This window comes from Falco biarmicus, chromosome Z (assembly GCF_023638135.1).
Source record: "Falco biarmicus isolate bFalBia1 chromosome Z, bFalBia1.pri, whole genome shotgun sequence".
NCBI classification, from domain to species: Eukaryota; Metazoa; Chordata; class Aves; order Falconiformes; family Falconidae; genus Falco; species Falco biarmicus.
The window spans coordinates 42,669,516-42,693,148 of record NC_079311.1 but is presented as its reverse complement, the minus strand read 5'-3'; the positions used below and the strand labels follow the sequence as shown (position 1 = coordinate 42,693,148).

Sequence of the window (23,633 nt, the reverse complement as noted above, 5' to 3'; positions counted from 1 at the left end):
GACAGAAAAATTAAAAACTTACAATAGCAAATGGTTGTTGGTTTGCTTTTTGTTGTATTTTTGGTTTTTTTGTTGTTTATGTTAAAGCACAGAATCACGTTAGAAAGCTCTCTTTTGTCTTACAAGTGTGTAAATCCTGTCTTTTAGCCTTAGAAAGTAACCAACTAAAGTAAGTTAGTAACTGAGAGTATGGAATTATTCACTGAGGATCTCCTAGTAAGTAACTTTTATGAAATCAAGTACTAGGAGCAGCCTATCTAAAAGCATGGCATATGACAAAGCGGTTAGTTACAATGTCATTCAGACCCTTTCATATATTGAAATTCCTTTTTCTTTAATACAATGGTTTGCAGATGTAGATGGTGAAATTATGTTAGAATCCAGAGACAAGAACTTGAACCACTAGTACACAACTGCTACAGCTATAAACCAATGTTGTCTCTCCTTTGAAACTGGAGGAGAGGTGTAATATATTCCTGAAGACTAGTTAGTTCAGTAAAAATATGACTTTTATGGCTTCTGTGTGTTTACCACCTTCAAATAGTCTATTGACAATTGCATAAATATTTTAAGATAATATACTTACATTTAGTGGATGCCAATGATTGATGAGATGATTCTCCAAAGAGGCTCTTCAATTTCTTCTTCAGCTCTCTGCTTATTTTCTTATAGAAAAATAAGTCTTTTTCCATTTGCTGGACTTTCACTTCATACCTTTTCAAGGTTTCTGCAATACCTTCACTATCTTGTTCTAGGACAAGAAAACTGGTTTAAGAACCAAATATCTCTATGCCAAAAATCAAGATGCCCAACTAGACAGAATATGTCTCATATCTTGCTGACACTGCTTGCAATGTGTATATTTTAACTAGTATGACACAGGATCAAAAAGGCCATGTCAACCTTGCTTGTCAGTTTTAATAGAAGTATTTAGAAGATCAAGATCAGCAGGACCAGTATCCTTCAAGTTTCCAATATCAGAAAATTCAATATGAAAATACAACAATTGTGATACTGCTTTAAAAAATAATTTCCCTCCTCAGCATCCTACACATCAGAATTAGTGACAACCAGAACGTATCTTTGAACCCTGTTCTTTTTTTTTCAGTTGGACTGTAGCATTTCTCAGTAGTGACTGAAGATAATATTTGCTGTACAATCGCCCTCAAGAAGCAAATACCTTTCAAATGATGCAGTATTAACTGTAGTTTTTTCTCATGCTCTTTGTGTTGTAAGGTCAGCTGCCTGTCACACTGCAACCTGACATGTTCAAGTGCAGACTCTAATTCACGTATTACGTTTTCCTGGTCTATGACCTTCATTTGCTGTTCTTCAATCTGCAGTTGTAATTTACATTCAGACTCACGTAGGCGAACAATCTAAGAAAGAAATACACTTAATTTAATTTATCAAACCATTTTAATAAAAACTTTTACCCTTCTGCTTAATAGATTAAAGCATACAAAAGCAATAGTCTCCACAAGCCATAAGCTTATATTGGAAACACACCTGCCCACTGCTGCAAGTTCACACTTTAGAAATGAGCTCTGTACATTTTAGCCAATGGACTGGTGAATGTTTTTAAGTACCCTGTGCAGAATTTAAACTGCTGTTAAAGAAAATGTAGTTTGAATTAAGAAATTTAAAGTGCTGAAGCTGCTAAATGGCAGAACCAGGCCTCGTCCCTTGTACAGCCCTCATCCAAGGCTGGTTTAAAACTTAGTCAAGTTAATCACTTGAATAGAGAACAGAGAAACAATAGATGAGCAACTGCATACACAGGTGCTCTCACAAATGCAGGTGTTTCTAGAAAAAATCAGCATATGTGAATAGGAATTGCTTGTTCAAAGACCAAGTGTACTTGAAGGATTGTGTGAGTTAAAGCAGGCAGAAAGAAGGTCATGATCCAAGGAGGACCTTGGAACCAAGGCAGAGACTGGAACCAAACAGATTAATCAGCTGGGACAGGGTCAGGTGATGGATTCGCAGAACTGACAAGACTAAAGGAAACTTCTAAAAACTTTGGACATTAACTAATGATTTGATAAGTGTATATAAGCTGCGCTGCCTCCCTTTGCTCTCTGCCACTCGCTGGGGTGGTGGCCCAGCTCTGTGTTGTGATTAAAGCACGCCTAGTGGTACCCACCTCTGTGTAAATTTCTCCTTTAACACTGAAACAATAGAGTTTTCCTGCTTCTGGAAAACTTCCAACTTAACTGCCACAGATACCTTGTTAACAAATCACCCAAGGTTCACCCAAGACACACCATATTCTAATTTTGATGTTTCCAGATGTCAGTATGATTCTTCATTATGTGGCTGTACACACTGTAGGCAGTGTTTGCAAAAATTGTTTATACTGCATTTAGGAAAAAAATAGGAATACTAGCCTGAGCTTTATGAAGCCTGCAGTTGGGAGGAATTTCAGTATAACACCACTACTTACATATGTTGCTGCTCCAAAATTAGCAATACAGCACTGGAAAGGAGCAAGGAAATGTCCTGGTTTGCAGCACCTTTTAAGCTAATAACCCCCAAACAAGATATACAAAGTTAACACACAACTGTCCTGTTTAGGTTAATATAAAAATTAAAAATATCTGTATTAATAGCAGATCTATGTAACCTGCAGAGATTTTTCACCAAAAGCATGTTAAATTTATTTTTATTTCTTGAATTCATTTCATTATCTAGACAGTAACAGAGAATAGGATATAATCTTACTCATTAGCTAAAACAAACCTTGTTGAAATATTTGAAGATGATAGCTCTGAGCTCAGCAGCAGATAGGGAAACTAGTTTTCCTATTACATTATTCTCACTCTGTGAAATGATCTGAGAAGATGACCTGAGCAAGTGCTGACGATTCTGAATACTTTCATTCTTGTAATCAATAGCAGCCTCCAGGGCTTCAATTCCTTCTTCCAGCTGGAAAAGGACATGTTCTTCCTGAAGAGAAATACATGGGTGAGATCTTTAAAAAAAAGCTGTAGAATTGATCTTTCTATACATAAGACATTTTTAACTTCATTCTCAAGTGTGAAACTAAAGGGCAAGACAAACTAGTAGTATTACAGAGAACAGAGTGGGGAAGATAAGTGGTAGGGTACAAATCTAGAACACTTGTCTTTTTCAGACATAGTACCCCTATCATGAAACAGTGGTCAATCAAATGGTTCATCACAAAAACAGAAGTAATGTTTCCCTTTTTATTCTTCCCTCATCCTCCCCACAGTTTGCCTTCTAGTATTATTTCCTTGATTGTGCTTGTTTTCTGTTGGATTAATGAATGAATCAGGTTGGTAAGGAGTTTGGTGAACATAACTTGTGTAAAGAAGTGGCAGAAATGCATGGCCTAAAGCATTGCAAAAGATTTTGAGGAGTGAGATAAGTAGGGTTCTTTCTGGCACATTATCACCTCAGCCATATGCCCATACTGCTGCTGAAGACCTAAAAATAATCTGTGCATTTTATACGAGTGTATCATATCTTCAACATAATTATACTGATCAACTTAAGTGTGGACCATCTGGGTAACGTGACTTATTTTTGCTGTAAAAATACAGAGGACTTCAGATGAGGTTTGCTTTTTCACAAAATTCTATGAAAAAAATCACTGTGCAAGTACATTGCCTTGTTCTATGTCCTGACATTAAAATATCTGCCTGTGATAAACTGAAGAACTTCTAGTTCCCTTATTTCTGGTTATATGAACCTTAGCTCAGTGGAGTTTGTCAAGGCATTAGCTGAATTAAGTCCCTCTGTACAGAAACTTTGTTCACTGGTATGTAAGTAGTGCCATTACAGCAGTATTTTAACATTGCTATTTACAAAAGTACCCAACCTCAGTTCTTTTGTGTTAGCTTAGTCTAATAATTGGAGACATTTTAGGTTCTGATTGGAATGCTTTATTATACAACACTACCTAAAACCTGTATTTGTTTCAGAGGTGCTTACTTACTTCAGTTGACAACAATTTACCATCTTTCAGTTTCTCATCCACACTATTTCTTCTTCTGAGCAGCTGATCCCTTTCTGTCTGGAGAACCCGAATTTTTTCCAGAATGTCTGTCTTATCTTCAGTGGTACTGCCCTGAAGCTGCATACTTTTATCACACAGTTCCTGATCCAGCATACTTAAGCGACTAGACAATTTCATACTATGTTTGTTTAAAGCCTGAAAAAAACCACAGCAATCATAGATATAAAACTTGAGATACTATAAAACTGAAATACTCCTTCCAGTAAGAAAAATGTAGGTGAAACCATCACATTCTGCAGTGAAAGACTTGCCTGCTTCTTGCGATGGGACCCCATTTATTTTGAGTAGACAGCTACCATAAAATATACTATTTACTCAAAAGGTGAAAGAAGACAAAAACAGTCAAAGTGCAGTTTTCTACATACTAAAAATTAAAGGGGCTAGTCATTGTAGGTGACAATGATACTTCAATTTTTATTCACTTTTGCTACTGAAAAATAAATAATGCAAAATGTTTCCCTGCATGTTCTCTGGTTTGCAAAAGGACCGAGTAATTTTTAGATATCACATTCTTTAAATCTCTGTGATAACAGAACTCCATAGTTCAGATTTTTTTGTTTTCTTTTGTTGTTGGAATTTGGGGGAGAAAAAGTGAATAAAAAATATTATTCTGTGTTATTCACATTTTAAATGTTTATTTGCTCAAGCCACACAATAACTTCATGGCAGTGGTAGAGACACAAGTCACATGGCTTCAGCTTCTGCTATCTGTCTGCCTTCCCCCCACCAGTCTTTCAGTCAACACTGTAGCTGTGGCGAGTTTCATGTTTTTTCTTAACTCACCTGGCTAGATCGCAGTTTCTTGATTTCCAGGTGGCTTTTCTCTTGCAGCAATGCTTCTTTTTTGGCTACAATGGCTTCTCTTTTCTTTAAATCTTCTTCTAGTTCTGCTAACTGTTGGTACTGTTGGAGAATTCTTTCCATTTCTTCATCCAGCCACTTCTTTTGCTCTTCTAATTTCTGAAGTTTCAACAGAGATACAGAAAGCATTAATCAGGACTTTCTGGATAAGAATTTTATGATTATATTTTTCCTTTTTTAGAATAACCAATGAAATTGTGGAATAAACCAATATTTCTAATGTTAACATTAATTCTGCAACAGAATTTTGACTCAGAATAATACAGAAATTGGACAGAGTTAAAAAAAGGCCTGGCAATGTTACATTGCTACATCTTGTACAAACAAATTTATATCAGATGCCTTTAATGAAATGTATTCTTTTTCTAAGAACAGTTATATAAATAGATGTCTTCAATATAGTCACAGCAACTAGGTTTGGAAGGTACCACAAGAATGCAGTTAGCCCATCTTCATTACATTATAGTTGCTCAAGACCAGCTCTTTGTGAAAAAACATCAAGTGACAAGAAATTATGATGTTGGAAGAAAGACAGTAAATGAGAGCTCTGATCCTGCTAACACAGTCCATTGTAAGTTTATTCTGAAGCCACCACCATTTATCAGTTGTTATATTCCTGGTAAGGCTAAAAACTTGCCTTTACTTAACTTTTAAAGTTTATTTTCAGCTTTTAAGACTTCAGGTAACTCATGAAACTCTTATGTTCCAATGTCACCACCTGAAATAATGCAGGTGATACTGCTGCATAGGACACTTACTTTTCTAAACCTCTTCGGAAAAACCAAAACCATAGACCTCTGACATTTATGTCAGAGGAGAAAATAAAAAAAACCAAACAAACCACACAATGTTTATAACAGAGCTCATCAGGATCACCCTCAAACCTACCAGACAACCAAAGCTGTTGAATTCTCAGGTCTCTGAACCAGCATCTTTGACAAATCATCGGAAGAAAAGGCATTACAGCCTCTCCTTTCCCTCATTCAAGAAGAATATAAGAGCTGCTAGACTATACTCCCAATTTTTTGCTACAGCAAAAATAACCCCCAAAACTATGATGGAATACTTTTCTTCCAAACACTTTACAAAGATGACTAGGGGTAAAGACAGAATTTATTATTTTTTTTCAGGGTCCATACAGATTTGGAATAATTAGCTACCTGCAGCTTCTGTGAAGTTCCAACTGAGTTATTTTTCTTTTTAAATGCAGCAATCTCTTTATCCTTAAGTTTAAGTATTTTCTGTTGTTGCTCCATCTTTAGTTGAAGTTCCTATAAACAAACAAAAAGCCTAATTTTTCCTGCCTCAGTCAGTCTGTTTTTAAAATGTACTTAATGTCAAGAGTCCACACAAGTATATAATCCGAAATACTGAGTCTAAATTTACATGTAAAAATGCAATTCAGAGCTAGATATCATGTAATGAAATTGAAAAGAAATGAGAAAGGCAAACTGAAGATTTCTGTGAAAATGCTTGCAGACAATTACTTCAATGTGTTTGTCAAGAAAGTCATTACTTAAAACTATGGAAAGCCTGGCAGTATAGTTTATCGTGTTCGGGGAAGCAGAAGCAAAATTGTTGCATCTCATTCTTTGTCATAAAGAAACAGGAAGAATCCTACTTTAATTTGTTGCTGGTCCCGCTGAATCTCTATTTCTAGTTGCTGCTTCTTTTCGCTCTCCTCACACAGTCTTTTCTGTAGCTGGGTCTGCTGACGCTTCATCTGAGCCACATTCTGCTCAAGTTCTGTTGCTTGTCTCTCACTTTGGTTGGATAATGAAGCCAGATTCTTGGTGTCTTCCTGCTTTTTCTGTAAGGCCTGAACGTTCATGGCAAATTTCAGCTTAACAGCTGGAAAACTACAACTAAAATATGACTGAACTTTATTCTTTATTTCACTGAGTTCTTTGAATCAGCAAGACTTACTAACTTCTGCCCAAACAATCACTTTTTATTTCTGTGGTTTCTGAGCTATCTGGTAAAGCTGGCACAGGCAGAATTAATCTCAAGCAACATGAGAAGGTAAAGAAACAGTTCGTGCCTAGCAATACAATTAAAGTAGGAAAATTTAACAGAAATCACAGCTCTGGGAAATGTGCAGAGACATAATGGTGCCAGAATGCTAGTCCTGAGCTCCAGTCAATAAGACAACTACCTCTTTCTGTATGGGGTTTGTCTGACCCATCCTAGGACCAAGAGGCACAGAGCACTGAAGCTGACCCTATACAAAATGTAAAATTAGGCACAGCAGAACTTAACAGTAAAAGGTCAGTGCCAAACAAATACGACTGTATTCGTGCAAGCCTGGTCTTGCAAACTATCACAGTGATTTGCTTAGAGCTGGAATTTATATAGCAATTTCATAAAACTTCAATTTTATTTATGGCATGGGAAATTATACACTTGTAATAGTCTCCTTGTGTAGGTTCTTTCATGGTACCACGTACAATGGTGTAGGAGCTTCTCTTTTCATACTTCTTGGTTTCTTCTCTACCAAGAAAATACTGTGTGTATCTAACCACATGTATGTTAAATAGCATTCTGAGTATAATAGTATTAAGCTTCTCATTAGCTACTTCAGTCCAACCAGCTACCAGTCTAAAACTGGTGAGAGTTTTACAAGCAGAATGTTAAGGTTCAAAAGTGAGACAGAGATTTCCAAATCTTAATGGTCAGATCAGAAATACCTGCACTTTCAATTTAGCTGCATCCATCTTCTTCCGGAACTCTTTCTGTAACTTGGCTTTCTCAGGAATGTCTCTCAGGTCCTTACTCTCCAGCTCCTGAAGCCGCTTTTGTGTTTCAGCTAGTTCCATTTTGGCCTGCTCAGATTCTTGCTCCAGTTTAGCTATCTTCAAAGAGTACTGCCTGCTTATGGACTGGGCATCCATACCTTGAAGACACCATATCCAAATAGTTTTAAAACAGCAGGACAATCAGTTGAAATGTACTTAATTCTGTAGTTGAATCATTACTTATTTCATTCTGGCTAAACTAGTAATTTCTAAGACATTTTCCAACCCTAAGGGAACATACAGTTCCTTTCTGACTCTGAAACAGAGATAAAGGAAGAAGTCTTAAATCTGAATTCTTCACAAGTCACCTGATGTCACCAAATAAATTGCCATGTGAGTGCCAAATAAAGTGAAATTCTTCTGCCTACTGTAGTTTTTGCCAAAATGGCTCTCCTGTATTTCGTAAATTCTGCTTTATCCAGAAGAATATGCCATTTTCTTATTACTCAGTTTTCAGTTTAACAATCACTACACAACTTTGGATTGTGTTTCTACTCTTTGACTTGCCCTGTTTGGGTAATCTTTCCCAAAGTACTATTTTTTAGGGCACAGAATCCTTCTTGGAGTCGAAAGACAACCTCAAGAGAAGGTATGCAGAACAGAAGAGTGTGATTGAAGGGGTTGAACAAAGAGATCTTCACTGTCATCATAAGGCTAGTTTCTGGCAGACATATATAATGCCAGGACAGAGGTGTAACGGATGTAGGCTAACATCAACACTGACCTTTCCCCTCATCCACTTCTGACTCCTTTTTTACTGCATATATACAGAAGATACAGTGATGTATCTTCTTTCCTATCCCAGACACTATGTGACAAACACATGCCCACAAAGAGATCAGTTGCACTAAGCATACATGAAAAATTACACTCTTGGTGGATAAAAGTGATGATCAGCAAAGCACAAAACACATTTAACAAATACATCTGTATATCATAGCAGAGTAGGCTGTAGTAAAAATTTACAGCTGTCAGTGCAGTCATAGCAAGTAATTAACAAAAGTTAGGATTCTTTAAGTTCTAAAATATTGCATAAGATAATTACATAAAAACTAAGACATGCAGGAGTTCAGGAATTTTGTGTTTCCTTTTTTCTCTGAGCTTCTTCATTCTCATTTTTCCCACAGTAGCCAGTTACCTGTTCTTACTAATTCCTTAATAAGTTCCTCTTTCATTTTGATATTAAGCGCAAGTTTTCTTATTTTTTGCTCAGCTTCAGTGAGCCTCAACTCTGAATTCTTTAACTTCTGCATGTTAAAAACATGACTTTTCTGGAGGCTGTCAATATCTTCACCTTGAAAGAAAAAAAGCAATATGGAGATTAAAAATCTGGAATATACTCTGTGTCCAAAAGACAGTGTTCTGGAACATAGTATAAGTGAAGTTCTTCAATATGAACTGAAAGAATCGAAAGGAGAGAATAGCACAACAAGCCTTTTCCCTTCCGTGTGCCTAAACAAGAAAAGAAAGCATAGTATACACTAGCATTTCAAGACCTTAAGTGGGAGGAAAAATATTCCTGAAACCATTTCAGCGCATCTCTGATAAGGTAATAGCATCTACATTCTTTCATTGAAACAGTACTACAGATTTATATCTAAACAGCTTTTTGGTGTGTGAAGTACTTTCTGGCTAATAAGTATTATTTAAACATTAGGGTCACTGATACTATTTTCAGAAAGGGGAAGAAGAAGAGAATCTTGAAAGCCTGTGTTCAATTACAACCAAAAGAGTATTTGTATCAAATACACATATTTTGCTGGGAAAAATATTTACATATGTTAAAGACATTCTTGCATATTCTGATACTGTAATAACATTTGCTGTCACGACTTCCATTTTACCTGTGGTTGTGTCAGTCTGTAGCACAGATCTGTTGGTTAAACCAGACTTGTCTACTTGACACTTCACGTCGCTTAGGTCAGGAAGAAAGCACAGAGAAGCCTGTTTTCGTGTCCATGTTCGGTTTATGGAATGCCTAAAGAGGAATAAAAAACATTCCAAACACACAGGGATTTTTTTTTCTTTAAGGTTCATACAAAGTAAATGATCTTAACAGGGAAGAATCCCAAATTCATGTAAGCACTTGTACCTTTTTTCCCATCTACTCTCCACCTCCCCACCCCCACCCATCCCCACCTTCATGGTAGATTCTGGCCCCAAACCAAGGATTATGAATTCACTATTAAATCAAAACCCTATGTTTATTAGACCTATTTTGTAATATGCCCAGTTGATCCCATAAGTTTACCATATGTAACGTCACAAATGGTCTCATATTATGGCAGGATTTCTCTGTAACAATGAATAAAGAATAACAAAAAAAATTACTTAAATGAGATTTTCTTTTCTTCCTCTTCATTGCTCTGATCAGAGAGGTGGCAGTGAAGGACTTTATCCTGATCTTCTATGTTGCTCAGTATCATCTGGCTGCGAGTACGGAATTGTGCCATTACCCAGGCCAGGGAGAAGGCAGGGGGGCTGGTATACACCTGTCAAAAAGCACACCAAAAAAGTGATGGGTAACAACACTTGCAATAATTTGGCAGTTCTTTACTAACATTTTTAAAATATTTCAATTTAGAAGTCTGTCATCACCTGAGCTTGTAAGCTAAATTAAAGAGGTTTTCTATAATAACTGAATACCTTTGTAACAAAAAGTTTTGTAAGAGGTTAGAGCACTTGTTCCAAATGTGAAAGAAGCCACTGTTAACAACTCAAATACAAGGTATTTGATATATTGGTAAGAATAATAAACTATTTTTAATAATGCTTCATATTTGAGCCCTAAAAAACACCAGGAAAACATCAGAAAAGACTGCAGCTTTAGTATTTGTAAGTAATAATTTTAAGCCTGAATATTTTGGACAACTGTGACATATGTTGCAAGAAATTAAAAAGTAATTTTCCAGAGTCTTTAATGGGAAGCTAAACAGCACCTGAGAAAGCCACCATAAATTTTCAAGTCTAATTATTGAACTATAACCGTTACAAAGTCAAAGGAAAAAAAAAAGTAACATTTGGGTAGACTTTACCTTTCGGGTCTCTGTCGTTGAAGGTGGATGAAGGGAGTGTAGCAGACTCTTTGTGAGTGGGACACTGTATGGCCTCCTTGCAGATGCTGTAACAGCTGGCACATCTCCGCTTGAGAAGTCCAAAGTTTTCACGTCTGTAAACTTCTCTAATTTTTCTTTTAGCTGATCAATAAGCATTTGCTGTTCCACCATTTTCTCATTCTCATGAAGAAAAAAAAAACAAAGCAAAACTGTTACCAATCATGAGCTCTGTATTATATTCTCTATTTCTAAATCCCTTTTACAAAGGTCATCTTGTAAATCACTCACTGACCCTAAATTCTGCAGTGCACAGGCAAATCCTACAACAAACTTAAACTCCATAACATACCATCAATCTAAAATCCCAGCCCACCTCACCTCCAATAAATTTTAGACACACTTTTGTCCAGAAAGACCTATCCCAGATAAGTTGCATTAGCTTATATAGTGACAAGCAGATCACATACTTAACAGCCTATGCTTGCTTTGTATGTGTGTTTATAAAGAAATTAAATGGGAATTCAACAAAAATGTTCAAATGAAATACATGGTCTGCGTCTCATTAATTAACCATGTGTACAGGCTTGTTCCTCCTCTTTCAGCGGTTCCACTTTAAAGATTATTTGTATTAATAAACATAAACACACACATGATCCCAGGATCCCTTGTACGGGCTATTTCTTTTTCTTCTTCCCAGCCTCAACTTCGTTGGTAGTGCTAGTTTGGAGAACTTGCTTATCTTCCTCTCCTACAGCAGTGTCTGTACATCATTCAAAACTACTTATCTTACCAACACTGATTCATCCATAAGGCTAAGATTATATGCATTTTAAACTCCCTCTACTCCTTTCAATTCCTTTCAAAGTACCTTTAAAATCTGGCCTAGTAACAACAGGAAAGTTGAAGAATAGTCAACCAAACATTTTCAAGAAAAGATATTTTGCATTCTCCTACTTTGAATCATACCTTTTTATTAATTTTTTGTATCTTGTTTTCTTAGACTGCAAATTCCTTCCAAACACATATAGACAATATCTTGCAGATTGACATTTTGTTGGAATACAATATATAATATTCCTTTGCCACAGGAAATAGAATTTGTATATTAATACCCATATTTGTTGCAGTTTTGGAAGCAGTTACGGCTAAATCATCCACCTTTAAGCTTTTAACCCTTTCAAGGACTTTTGTCCCTGATACCCTTGTACATACAACCCCACAGTGCACCTGTTACATAAATACATGTGCCTATAAACACTTAATATCTATCTAGTACCTGCTGCTTTTAAAGTTCTTATTCTATCATGTATCACTTAATTACATATTCCTGTGAATACAACTTAAAATACTTGACAGAAGCATTTGCTTTTCATTATTCTAGCTATTTTATATGTTCTTAAATAAAAGTGGCAATTTAGTAGATTAAGTACCAAAATGGTCCCTGAAAGCTCTCAAGCTTCTCTCGTGTCTCTGATACTGAAATAATCATGATCTTTTCCCTACACTGTGACTACTTCTGTTCATTACTTCTACCTGGATCCTCCAAAATTTATATAAGCATTATTTCAGTGTAATAAGTTGACATCATGGTGTACAGGTTAAAAAAAAAAAACAAACCACCACAATCTAGCCAGAGGTGACAGAAAAGAAAGAAAGTGACAGAGGGAAGAAAAAGATGAAGACTAGTATACTTACCTTTCATTCATTGACTCTCCCCAAGCCATCAGCAAAGAAGAGGAAAAAGGAGAAAAAGTAGAATAAGGAGAAGAGTACTAGCTAGCCATTCTTATGCTTTTCTTTTTTAAAAGGTCAGATAATAATTTATCTATCATCCATGTGACAGGCAACACCAGAACAATATTAACTATTCCATTTATGGTCTCCTGGATCTTGAAATGTTATGGACTTGCTACCCATCATAATTTCATTAGCAAGCACAAAATCTAGAGAAGGAAGGAGGCAAGCAGTGTTTCCACTACATCACTCAGTTTTCTCTAATAGTAAATGCTCAGAAAATTAGTATGAAATCCTGTCTTATAAAGTCAAAAGGGAACACTAATCTAATTCTTAATAAAGCTATAACAAAATAAATTTCTATACAACTTCTCAATTAAAGCGTTTTATAGGATCTTTATAGTCTTTTTAAAATTCTAAAGAATCTTTAAAGACCTTTCAAGTTCTAATTCATTAATTTCCTGAAACTACTTAGCAATAATACACATCTGGAGAAAGGGGCATGTGTTATCCTTCAGGAAGCATGTAGAGGGTGAATGGTTCACCTCATGTTATACAGGAAGGCTGTGGCACAGCTAGGCTGATATAGAGCCTTCAGGAATCACGCTATTGTGCTTCATCCACCAGATGATCTCGTTAAGGGATACAGCTCTAATGCAGACAAAATGCCCATAAGATTGACAGGTAGTTATGTCTAAAAAGTCCTGAGGAACCTGTCCTGAAATAATAAATGCATTCATACAGGGGAAGGATGGTACAATATAGATATATGCAATGTGTACCAGAGCAGAAATACCTGTAATCTATGTGTTTCCTCAGCCCCCTTTAAAGATTCCAGTTGTTTTTCATTTTCCTGTAGTAATATCTTTATCCGATTCTGCAGTATCTGCAGTTCATGATCCTTCTGGCTAAATACCTCTTCATCCATAACTAGAGCCTGCTAAATAATAAAAGAAAAGTTCAGCTGGGAAAAAGGGGACATTAGTATTCTTACAGTTGGGAAACAAAAAAACAAACCAAAACCAAACCAAACAGTGAAGTTTTGGGGTATGTATGGCAAATTGTGTAAGAGGTTATCTGTGGTTGTTACCAGTTATTTCTTCACTTCCATTTCATCATTGATATTTTTCTGACAAGTTTCTTTCTTCCAAAAGGAATAATGTACCCATAACCAAAGCTACTTCATTGACTAAATCCAACTATTCTCTTTAGAGTGCTGTGAGATGTAGCCACAAGATCTCAGCATCAACCATAAGATTAACATACTTCTCAAATGAAAGAATAAGGACAGCTGTCCTCATTCTGCAACTTGAATAACCACCTAAAGATTAAAGAAACCATAAGAATGCTTCTTCAGATGTTCTAGTGGATAAATGATCCAATACTGATTGAAGGAGACTTCCAAATGTTGTTTCTCTTCCAGAAAGCCTGTAGAAGCCAGATATGAAGTATGGAAGCATCATGCCTTTTTGTTCTAAAACTGGATACTTCTTACAACTAGCTTACCTACATCTTTCTTCCAAGACCAGACAACTCTTAACAGATTTTAAGAATGCACTCAAGAACCTGCTGGCTCTTTAGAGAACAGAACTTTTCCCAAAGTCTGTGTACCAGCGCAAGTGTTTGTACTAAATGTAGTTGACAAGTGTATCCTGTCCTCCACTGCTGCTGTATCATTATGCAGAGCTGAGCCAACTACAGAAAAAAAGAAGCTTGCACAGTGTTAGCATGGTGACAGAGAGGGGCAGGATGAAGTGACAGAAACTAAGTGGCACATTGTCCATATTATATTAAACATACACAACTAAAATCAGGCTATATTTGCTCAGTTGTATGGGGTGTAGGTGTCAAGGTTTTGGTGGGGGTGACTGTTGTGAGCAGAGACCAGGGTTTTCCCAGGCCGGACACAGCCGGTTCCAGGCAACTCCAATGGACCCACTGCAGGGAGAACAGCTGAGCCCCTCAGACAAGATGGTGGTGGCTCTGTGATAATGTATTTAAGAAGGGGCACAAAATGTCAGACAGGCAGAAGAGAAGGGAACCAAAAGAGTGAGAAAACAGAGGGAACACCAGAAAAAGGAGAAAGAGGAGGTGCTTGGTGGTGGAACAGCAGATACCCACACTGCAGCCTAGGGAAGACCCATGCTGGAGATGGACATTCCTGAAAGAACTGCTGCCCACGCAGGGCCCAGGCTGAATCAGGATAAAGGTGCAAGGAGGAAAGAGCAGCAGAGAGAAACTGCTATGTACTGACCATGAACCACCCACTGTGTCCCTGTATCAGTGAGGGGGAGGAGTATGGAGTGAATAAGTGAAGATAAGCCCAGAAATAGCTGGGGAGGAAAGGTGGTGTTTTAGTGTTTGTCTTTTTGTTCCCCACTATATAAATAAGTAATTAGTATTTTTTTAAATTGGCAATAAATTAAATAATTCTTCCCCTATCAAGACTTTTTATATTGGTAATCAATATCCCTGTCTTTATCTCAACCCACAAGCTTTCTGATTCCTATTCTTCCTGTTTCCTCTCCCCAAGTCCTGCTGATGGAGGCATGAATGAGTGGCCTGTTCGGAGTCTGGCTGTTAGCTATGGCTCACCCACTACACCAGTATTTTTGTTTTGTGTAAGACAGCATTATCTAGGCAATCATAGCTGTTATCAAAGAAATATGTATGTACAAACAAGAACAGGTCCCCTAGTAGCTATTAAATCTGTCCATACACAAGCTCTGTTTTAAAGTTTGTACCGTCTTTTTTAGCCTCCCACTAACAGTTTCCACCTAGCTGTGGATGGCATACTTACCTGGGGAAATTTAATTTTAAACTCAGCTCTTATACTGTTTTGAACCTGGGGAACAGAGGTTTAAAATAAGCTACAGAAGAAAATCAATGTTACCTAAAGGCATGATATTGAAAAGGAAATGCAAGAGTTCTGGGTAAAACATTGCTGAAGTAACACAAGTTAGGAAATTACTTAATGATAATAGATGAGATACTTGGAACTTCATAGTATTATACATTGACTAGCATACTACCTACGTAGCATTAGATAATACAAGATGAAAGTTGCAAAACTTAGCCCATGGGTTATCTGGAATTACACTGATACCTGTGAAAATACTTGCATTTTAGTTATATCTATAATCCTGACAGACTGATTTTTTTGCAAGATTAAAAGCAATTTACAAGTTTACAGGACAACTGAAAGTAGTTGTTGTGGGTTAACCCCAGTAGGCAGCTAAGCACACACAGCTGCTTACTCACTGCCCTCTCCCCACCCCCTACCCCCCCCCCCCCCCCCCCAAGCCAGTGGGACAGGGGAAGAGTAAAGAAAGAGTAAAAGCAAGAAAACTTGTGGGTCAGGATAGAAATAATTCAGAAAGTGAAGGTGAAGTGGAAGAAGAAAGAAAGAAAACAAGTAATGCAAAGGCAATTAATGCAAAATCAATCACTCACTGCCTCCCACGGGCAGACTGATGCCCAGCCAGCTCCTGAGCAAGAAACAGCTAAGGTACCTAAGCCCTTCTCACTCAGTTTATTGCCGAGTTTATCACATGGCGTGGAATATAGCTTTGGTTGGTTTGGGTCATCTGCCTGGTTGTGCCCTCCCCACCCTCGGGTGCACCACCCAGTGTGTTCACTGGGGTGACAGAGTGAGAAAGAGATAGCCTTGATGCTGTGCAAACACTGTTCAGCAAGACTTAAAACATTTGCATGTTATCATCATTGTGTTGGTAACAAATCTAACACACAGCACTCTACAAGCTTCTGTGAAGAAAATTAACTCCATCCCAGCCAGACCCAGTACAATTTCCACACTATATTCCACAGCATTTATATAATGCTCAAGTCCCACAGTATCCACAGAATCACAGAATCATTTAGGTTGGAAAGGACCTCTGAGATCAAGTCCAACCGTTAACCCAGGACTGCCAAGCCCACCACTAAACCCTGTCCCTAAGCACCGCATCTATGCATTTTTTAAAGACCTCCAGGGATGGTGATTCCAGCACCTCCCTGGGCAGCCTGTTCCAATGCTTCACCACCCTTTTGGTGAATAAATTTTCCTAATATCCAATCTGAACCTCCCCTGGCACAACTTGAGGCTGTTTCCTCTTGTTTGGTTGCTTGTTATCTGGGAGAAGAGACCTGTCCCCACCTGCCCACAGCCTCCTTCCAGGCAGCTGTAGAGGAGAACAAGTTCCCCGCTGAGTCTCCTCCTCTCCAGGCTAAACCTCCCCAGTTCCCTCAGCTGCTCCCCGTCAGACTTGTGCTCCAGACCCTGCACCAGCCTCGCTGCCCGCTCTGGCCACGCTGCAGCACCTCAGCGTCCCTCTTGCAGCGAGGGGCCCAAACCTGAACACAGCGTTCGAGGTGCGGCCTCACCAGTGCCCAGGACAGGGGGACCATCGCTGCCCTGGCCCTGCTGGCCACACTGTGTCTGGTACCAGCCAGGGTGCTGCTGGCCGCCTTGGCCACCTGGGCACACTGCTGGCTCACGCTCAGCCGGCTGTGGACCAGCACCCCCAGGCCCTTTCCCACCAGGCCCTTTCCAGCCGCTCTGCCCCAGCCTGTAGCGCCGTGTGGGGCTGCTGTGACCCAAGGGCAGGACCCAATACAACCTCATTAACCCTCCCTCCCTTCTTGTCCTTTGACTTATACACAGATATCATTCCCTAAGTCTATGGGCCATTTCTGTAAAATATTCATAAAATGTTCCCAAGATGTTCACTGAGTCCATTTAGTCCATGACTTGGGTTCTGTCTGTTATGGTGGTCACCCAGGACAGGAGAGGCATGTCGTGTTGAGTTACTGGACATTGAAACAAGCTCAGGCTGGGTCACTGCTGCACTTGCCTGGCTTTTAGCAAGGGTCTGTGAGAAAAAGCAGTCCCACAAACAGGTCTGCTGTTTCCCAAGGGAGGAACAACCCATGCTGTCTTTCCCAGCCAGTTCTCTAAACATGCTACAGGGGACCTTATCTCCCTCTACAATACACAGGGGTTTTGCTTGAGCAGGTCCAGGTCAGTTAGCTAATCCTCCTGATACTAATTAGCCAAGTGGCTTCTGTTAAACTTGCACCCCACCGCTGACATGTCCCAGTGCCCACTGCCTTCAGTATAGTCTTTTAACAGTCCATTGTATCATTCAGTCTTTCCAGAGGCTGGTATGTGATAGGGAATATGATATACCAAATCATTGCCACATTTCTTGGTCAGGTGCTTATGATATTTTTTTCAGAACTGACTTCTGTTGTCTGATGCAGTGCTTCCTGGCGTGTCATGTCACCAAAACTTGCTTTTCAAGGCCCAGGACGGTGTTTCAGGTGGTGGTATGGGTGCCATCCTGTCCACATTTCTTGTTCCACAATATCTATGGCCAGCTGGATGGTTTTCACTTCTGCATATCTACTCAATTCACCTTTCCCTTCAGCAGTTTTTACAACTTATTATGTGGGACTCCACACAGCGGTTTTCCACCTCTGATGGTTTCCCACCATATGAAAAGACTTAATGGTGGCATACTTCATTCAGGCCATGATAGTCCACTGTAAACCTCCACCTGCTATTGGACTTTTGTGCTGGCCATATGGGGACTATTAAAGGGCAAGTGAGTCCTGCTGTTCACTCTTTGGCTCTTGAGTCAACAAATCAGCTCCTGGATTTGGATAAGGGAGACAAGGGAGTCTCAGTTGGGACGATATTGATGCCAGTGCACCATCATGGTAGAAATTGGTACTTGCTGTTCTTCAACACACAGCAGCCCCACAACAGAAGGATCATCCAAGAGGCCAGGCAAGATAGACAGCTGTTTAATTGCCTCAGAAATGGCAGCGGCTACATCAAAAGGCCAAATAGTACCTCTTCAGATCCCTGAGGTACTCTCTTTTGAGAGAGTCAATGGCAAGGTTATATGGGGCCTCTGGACTGGTGACAATAGGATGATTCTGTCACTTGTTTCCTGTTAGGCTCACCTCAGCTTCTAACAGCTGGGATACCCCTGTCACTCCAGAAATCCAGATGTGTATGTGTTCAGTCCCCTTGTATCCTGATGGCATTAGGATACACTGTACACTGGTGTCCACCAAAACCAAAGGAAATACAATTTTGCTTTTCCTCCACTTGGCTGGAGGAAGGCCCTCCTACTCCCAACCACAGCATTCATTACCTGACTCTAACTGCAAACCAGAAGTCATTACACCATGAAAGGAGGCCATGACTCTGTTGCCAAGGCTACGCTACAAGGACTATTCACAGGTGTGATCCTACTACAGACCAGCATGGTAGAAGGCACGCAGTTCAAACCCACGTGGACATAAATCCATTGGATTTGTATCAGAAAGAAAAGAGGGGTCCTCAGCCCATCTACATCATCTGGGAATTGCTCAAGAGCAACCAGAGCAGTAATCTTCCTGGAAGGACCCTTTCTAACCAGTGCTTTTTTCTACAATTCATGTACACAGATTTCCAGGACCAAGGTGGGTGCACCATCCACCACCCCACCTCCTCATATCCTCCTCGACTCATGCAGCTAGAACTACAGGGTGGCACCTGGTGTGTGCCCATGGTTCCCCTTTCCTTTGAGCAGAGTAAAGCCAGCCTATGGTAGCTCAGATGCTGGCCTGCACAGAGGCAAGGAAGGAGCGAGATTATCCATATCCTCTTTGAGTAGCGAGACCTTGTGGAAGTCTTTCCACAGCTGAGACGCAGGCCCATAGCAGGGAGGGGGCATAAAGATTCTCTTTAAATAGCTGGAACTGTCAGACCACTGCGTACAAAGTTGATGCCTTGATGTCAACCCAATCTATCATTGCTAGGTGGCTGGTGCATGACATTGGTGTGCTCTGTACAGACTTCTGCCACACAGACTGTGTGCACTGTATGTCATTTGGATCTTTGAACAGCCAATCATTGTCCATGTCACTGCAGACCACCTCCACCAGCACTATTTCCCTCTAACGGTGGATACTTCCTCTGCGGTAGTCCACTTGACTCACTGGGATATAGTATTTTCCTTAAGAGGATGGTACCTTTTCTTTGTGTTCAATAAACTGAGCCACCCCTGGAGGCTGCGGGTGGCCACCTCTCTTCTGATCCCTCTGTCAATCCCATGGTTCCTAGCAATGGATCCCAGCTGCTGTGCTTCCCTACCTTCTAGCTCCAGACTGTTAGCCCCCACTTTCCCAGCACTGGAGCAATTCACTCATCTTGCTGAGGGACAAAACCTTTCTGCCTATCTTGCAGCTTGATCATAGATAGGGACCAGGTAGTTTCTGCCTCTTAGAATTTCTCTTTCCTCCACTGTCCTGCTGCAGAATAGGCTGCCTCTTCTGATTCTTCCTCTTTCCCCCTCTCAGGAGGAGCTATTTCTTCTCTTACTGCGCTGACCTCTGCTTCCATGTTTCTTCTTGACTACAGGAGTAACTATTACAGTTAAGGGTTCGGTCTCTCGTTTAGTGCACACTCGTGTGGCCTCAGAGCAAGGGCCTTCCTCAGTGCCTGTTTGCAGGCTCTTACATCAGGAGACCCTCTTGCATCTTTGAGGGCATGGGCCAGGTCCCAACACAGCTTTAGAAGTCACTGTTTCACCTCCCCTCCTTCAAATGGTATATTAGTTTGATGGGTTTACAAGCCTGTTCAGCAGTGAAATCCTCAGCTGTCAGAGGCAACAACAACCCTACGCACCTGCCCAGCTCCTCCCACACACCCTGCCACCCCAGGGATCAACTGCTTTAGAGCATGTTCCAGTGTGGCATCCCCAGTTAGTTGTTTAACCTTATGAACAATATCAAAATGAGGAACACAATACACACCAGTATGAACAGTCTGATTAAACAAGGATACTGAAGGAACTGAGAAGCCATTACATCAAGGCTATAAAAATCTCTCCTGGAGGAGAGGAAGGGATAGGTGCCATTCTTTCCTCCCCCCACAAAATGTCTCTTAGAGGACAAAAGGGGAAAAATGTAGCTGCTGGTTTTGTCCATAAGATGGTTCTTGGAGTACTGGGACACCAGTGATCTAAGACTCAAATACCAGATTAGGCTGAAGGCCAGTGGTTTTATCATAGCTCTCCCAAGCAAAGGAAAACAAAGTGAATAAACAGCACACTAAACAGCAAAGTCTGAAAACAGTCATTAATAATTCTTGGAGTCTGTTGTACAGCTAGAAAGAATCTGTTATTAGAATATTTGAGGAAACATGTAAATCAGCATGCAAAGTAAATATTATGCCAGCATCATGATCTGCAACAGCCACTCAAATAACAACTTAACTAAAAAGGTGCAACAGCTAGTTTAATCTAGCACACTCTAACCAAATATGTTTATTATCTCAAAGGCCTTGAGCCACAATGTTGGGTGCCAAAAAGGACTGTTGTGGGGTAACCCACAGTCGACTGCTAAGCACATACAGCCACTCACTCATTTCCACACCCTCCCTCAACCCCAGTGGGATGGGGGAAGAGCAAAGGAAGAGTAAAAGCAAGACAATTTGTGGGTCAAAATAGAAATTGTTCAGTAAGTAAAGGTGAAGTGGAAGAAGAGGGAAAGAAAATAAAACAAAATAAATGATGCAAGCACTCACCACGTCCAAAGGCTGACTGACACCCAGCCAGTTCCCAGACAAAATATGGCTCACTATCCTAAACCTCCTCCTCTCTCATTTAATCGCTGAGCATGGTGTTACATGGCATGAAATAACTCCTTGGTTAGTTCAAGTCATCTCCTTGGTTGTGTGTGTGTGTGTGTGTGTGCCTCCAACCTTTTGTGCACCCCCCAGTATACTCATATGAGGGCAGAGGCAGAAACAGAGAAGGCCTGATGATGTGTAAACAACATTCAGCAAGACCTAAAACATCAGCATGTTATTAGCATTGTACTTGTCACAAATCTAAAACACAGCACCCTACGAGTTTCTGTGAAGAAAATTAACTCCATCCCAGCAAGACCTAGGACACTAGCACAGTTTTTTAAAAAACCTAACAAATAAAACAGCTCAGCCTCATAGAATCGTCTTGAAACTGACTAGCCAAAATATAACATTATTTACCTCTACCATGATTAAGATGACTGTCTATTCAATCATCCAGTAAAATAAAGTTATATCCCAGAGATTAGACAAACATAATTATACAAGACTGTGTATTAAATTTAAATTGTCAAATTAAGCACAGGTAAGTGTAACAGTTTTACATTTTTCGAAACTGAATCAAAGTTTAGCAGACTGCTCTCTCATGTAGTTATTTAAATAATCAACTTATAATTAAATACCTGGCATTTCTTTAGTTCCCTCTTTAGCTGAAGAACTGTGATGTGATGTGGCTCTTGGCTGGTCTCAGTCCCTGTGTCAGTTTCCTGCATGCTGAGAGCTTCCTTCCTTACTTCCTGTACCATAGCAATCCAGCTCTGCAACCTGTCCCGCTGATTTTGTTTTAAGCTAACATCATTGTTCAAATCAACCAGAAATGGGAAAGCTTCATCTACACAATTTCTGTAACTGACACATTGAACCTGAAGCCGGGTGAGCTGCTCCTCAAGTGAACTGATACGAGCTCTTTCTTGATTTAAGTCATGTGAACACTGACTACCGACTTGCTGGTTATGCAAAGCTTCTCGAAGCAATTTGATTTCAAGTTCCATTTCATCAATCCGGTCTTGATTGGGGTTGTAATTAACAACTGGCTTATTTCTAATGTTTTTGGCTCTGTTGGCATATTTGAGGGAATTTAAAGATTCATCGAAGTCTGATGAGGATGGACTTATACATGTTATCATGACAGTCTTGGCATTTCCTCCGAGGGAGTCTTTCAGAATACGGGTGATTTTGGCATCCCTGTATGGAATATGTACACTTTTCCTTTTGGGGTCTCCAAGGGCACTGATGACATTTCCCAAGGCCAAGAGACCACTATTGATCTGAACTGATTCTTTGAAGCGTTCGCCAGTATTTCCAGTCTTTGTCACCCTCTCTGATCCTGCCAAATCCACAAAATGAAACTTTGAAGCAATCGTCTGGACTGATTTCCAAGATGAATCCTGTGTAGCATCAGTATTTTTCTGAGACTCTGCAGACTGTTTCTGACAAATATTGATGGTAAAAATAGCATGAGATCGACTAGAGTGCTCATTCATTTGTGTTGTGCTTGTGTGACGAGCTGCATTGCCACTTTCCAAGAGGCTTATCACTTCATCTGCACATTCTACTCGGAATTCCTTAGCACCAACAATCACTTCAAGCACCAAACCAAAGAAAGTAAGAATAATTCAATTAATTAATTAACTCTTCAGCAAAATTTTGCAGCAATTAGAAATAGTCAAACTGTAGACACATATTAGAGAAACATACAAGCCTGCATTATTATGAGGTCATAGCATACTGCAATAGCAAAATAAGATAGCAGTATGTGAAAAGCATGACATACAACACACCTGAAACCTGCAGGTGTTTCATATATGGGTGCATTGTGCTGTAGCATTTGAAACAGTATCTTAAACACTACACAGCTTTATCTGTTTACATACTGACATGTTCAATTCACAATCTGGCGCTATCTAGAAAAAAGTATGAGCAAAGTCAGCTCAAAGGATATTTTGCCAGTTCAAAAAAACCCAACCAAACAAACTGAAACTAAAAATAAAAAAAGTTTATAATAGAAACGATTCCTAACCAACGGTAAAAGCAGAATTTCAACTCCATATAGCTTGGGTAGTTTGGTCTACTTCTACCAAGTACTCCTACCAAGCATATTTTTTGTCCTTTGTTTTAATACGAATGAAAATGTCCTAGCACAACCTACTGAAGCTGACCCCAACTGTAATGAAGAAGAGAAATAGTTTAATTGTGGAATCTTTATGAATTGTCCACAAAATTTGTGCTAAGTTAGTCACTTATTTCAGCTACAGACAACAAAACTACGCCAGCTCAATACAACAGTATATTACAGCAAACACAATTAGAACACAAAGAATAAAGAACAGAAAAGAATGGAAAAGGGAAAGGGAAAGGGAAAGGAAGGGAGAGGGAGAGAGGGGGACAGAGGAGGTGAAGAGGGGAGGGCGGGAAAGGGGGTGAAGAGGGGGGAAAACGGGGGTGAAATGGGGTGGCTTGGTGACGGGGGGAAGGGGGTGGGTGGGTGACGGGGGGGTGAT

General features: G+C 39.6%; 1 protein-coding gene across 1 annotated transcript in view; it reads right to left on the bottom strand.

Annotated features, from left to right (window-relative positions):
- KIF27 (kinesin family member 27) overlaps window positions 1-23,633 on the bottom strand; it is a 28,656-nt gene that overhangs the window by 3,040 nt on the left and 1,983 nt on the right. Inside the window, 14 exon segments of the mRNA XM_056325000.1 lie at window positions 587-751; window positions 1,181-1,379; window positions 2,743-2,949; window positions 3,962-4,177; window positions 4,826-5,002; window positions 6,064-6,174; window positions 6,525-6,722; window positions 7,591-7,796; window positions 8,837-8,992; window positions 9,543-9,676; window positions 10,030-10,190; window positions 10,734-10,934; window positions 13,285-13,428; window positions 21,756-22,714. Coding sequence (XP_056180975.1) covers window positions 587-751; window positions 1,181-1,379; window positions 2,743-2,949; window positions 3,962-4,177; window positions 4,826-5,002; window positions 6,064-6,174; window positions 6,525-6,722; window positions 7,591-7,796; window positions 8,837-8,992; window positions 9,543-9,676; window positions 10,030-10,190; window positions 10,734-10,934; window positions 13,285-13,428; window positions 21,756-22,714 — 3,234 coding nt within the window.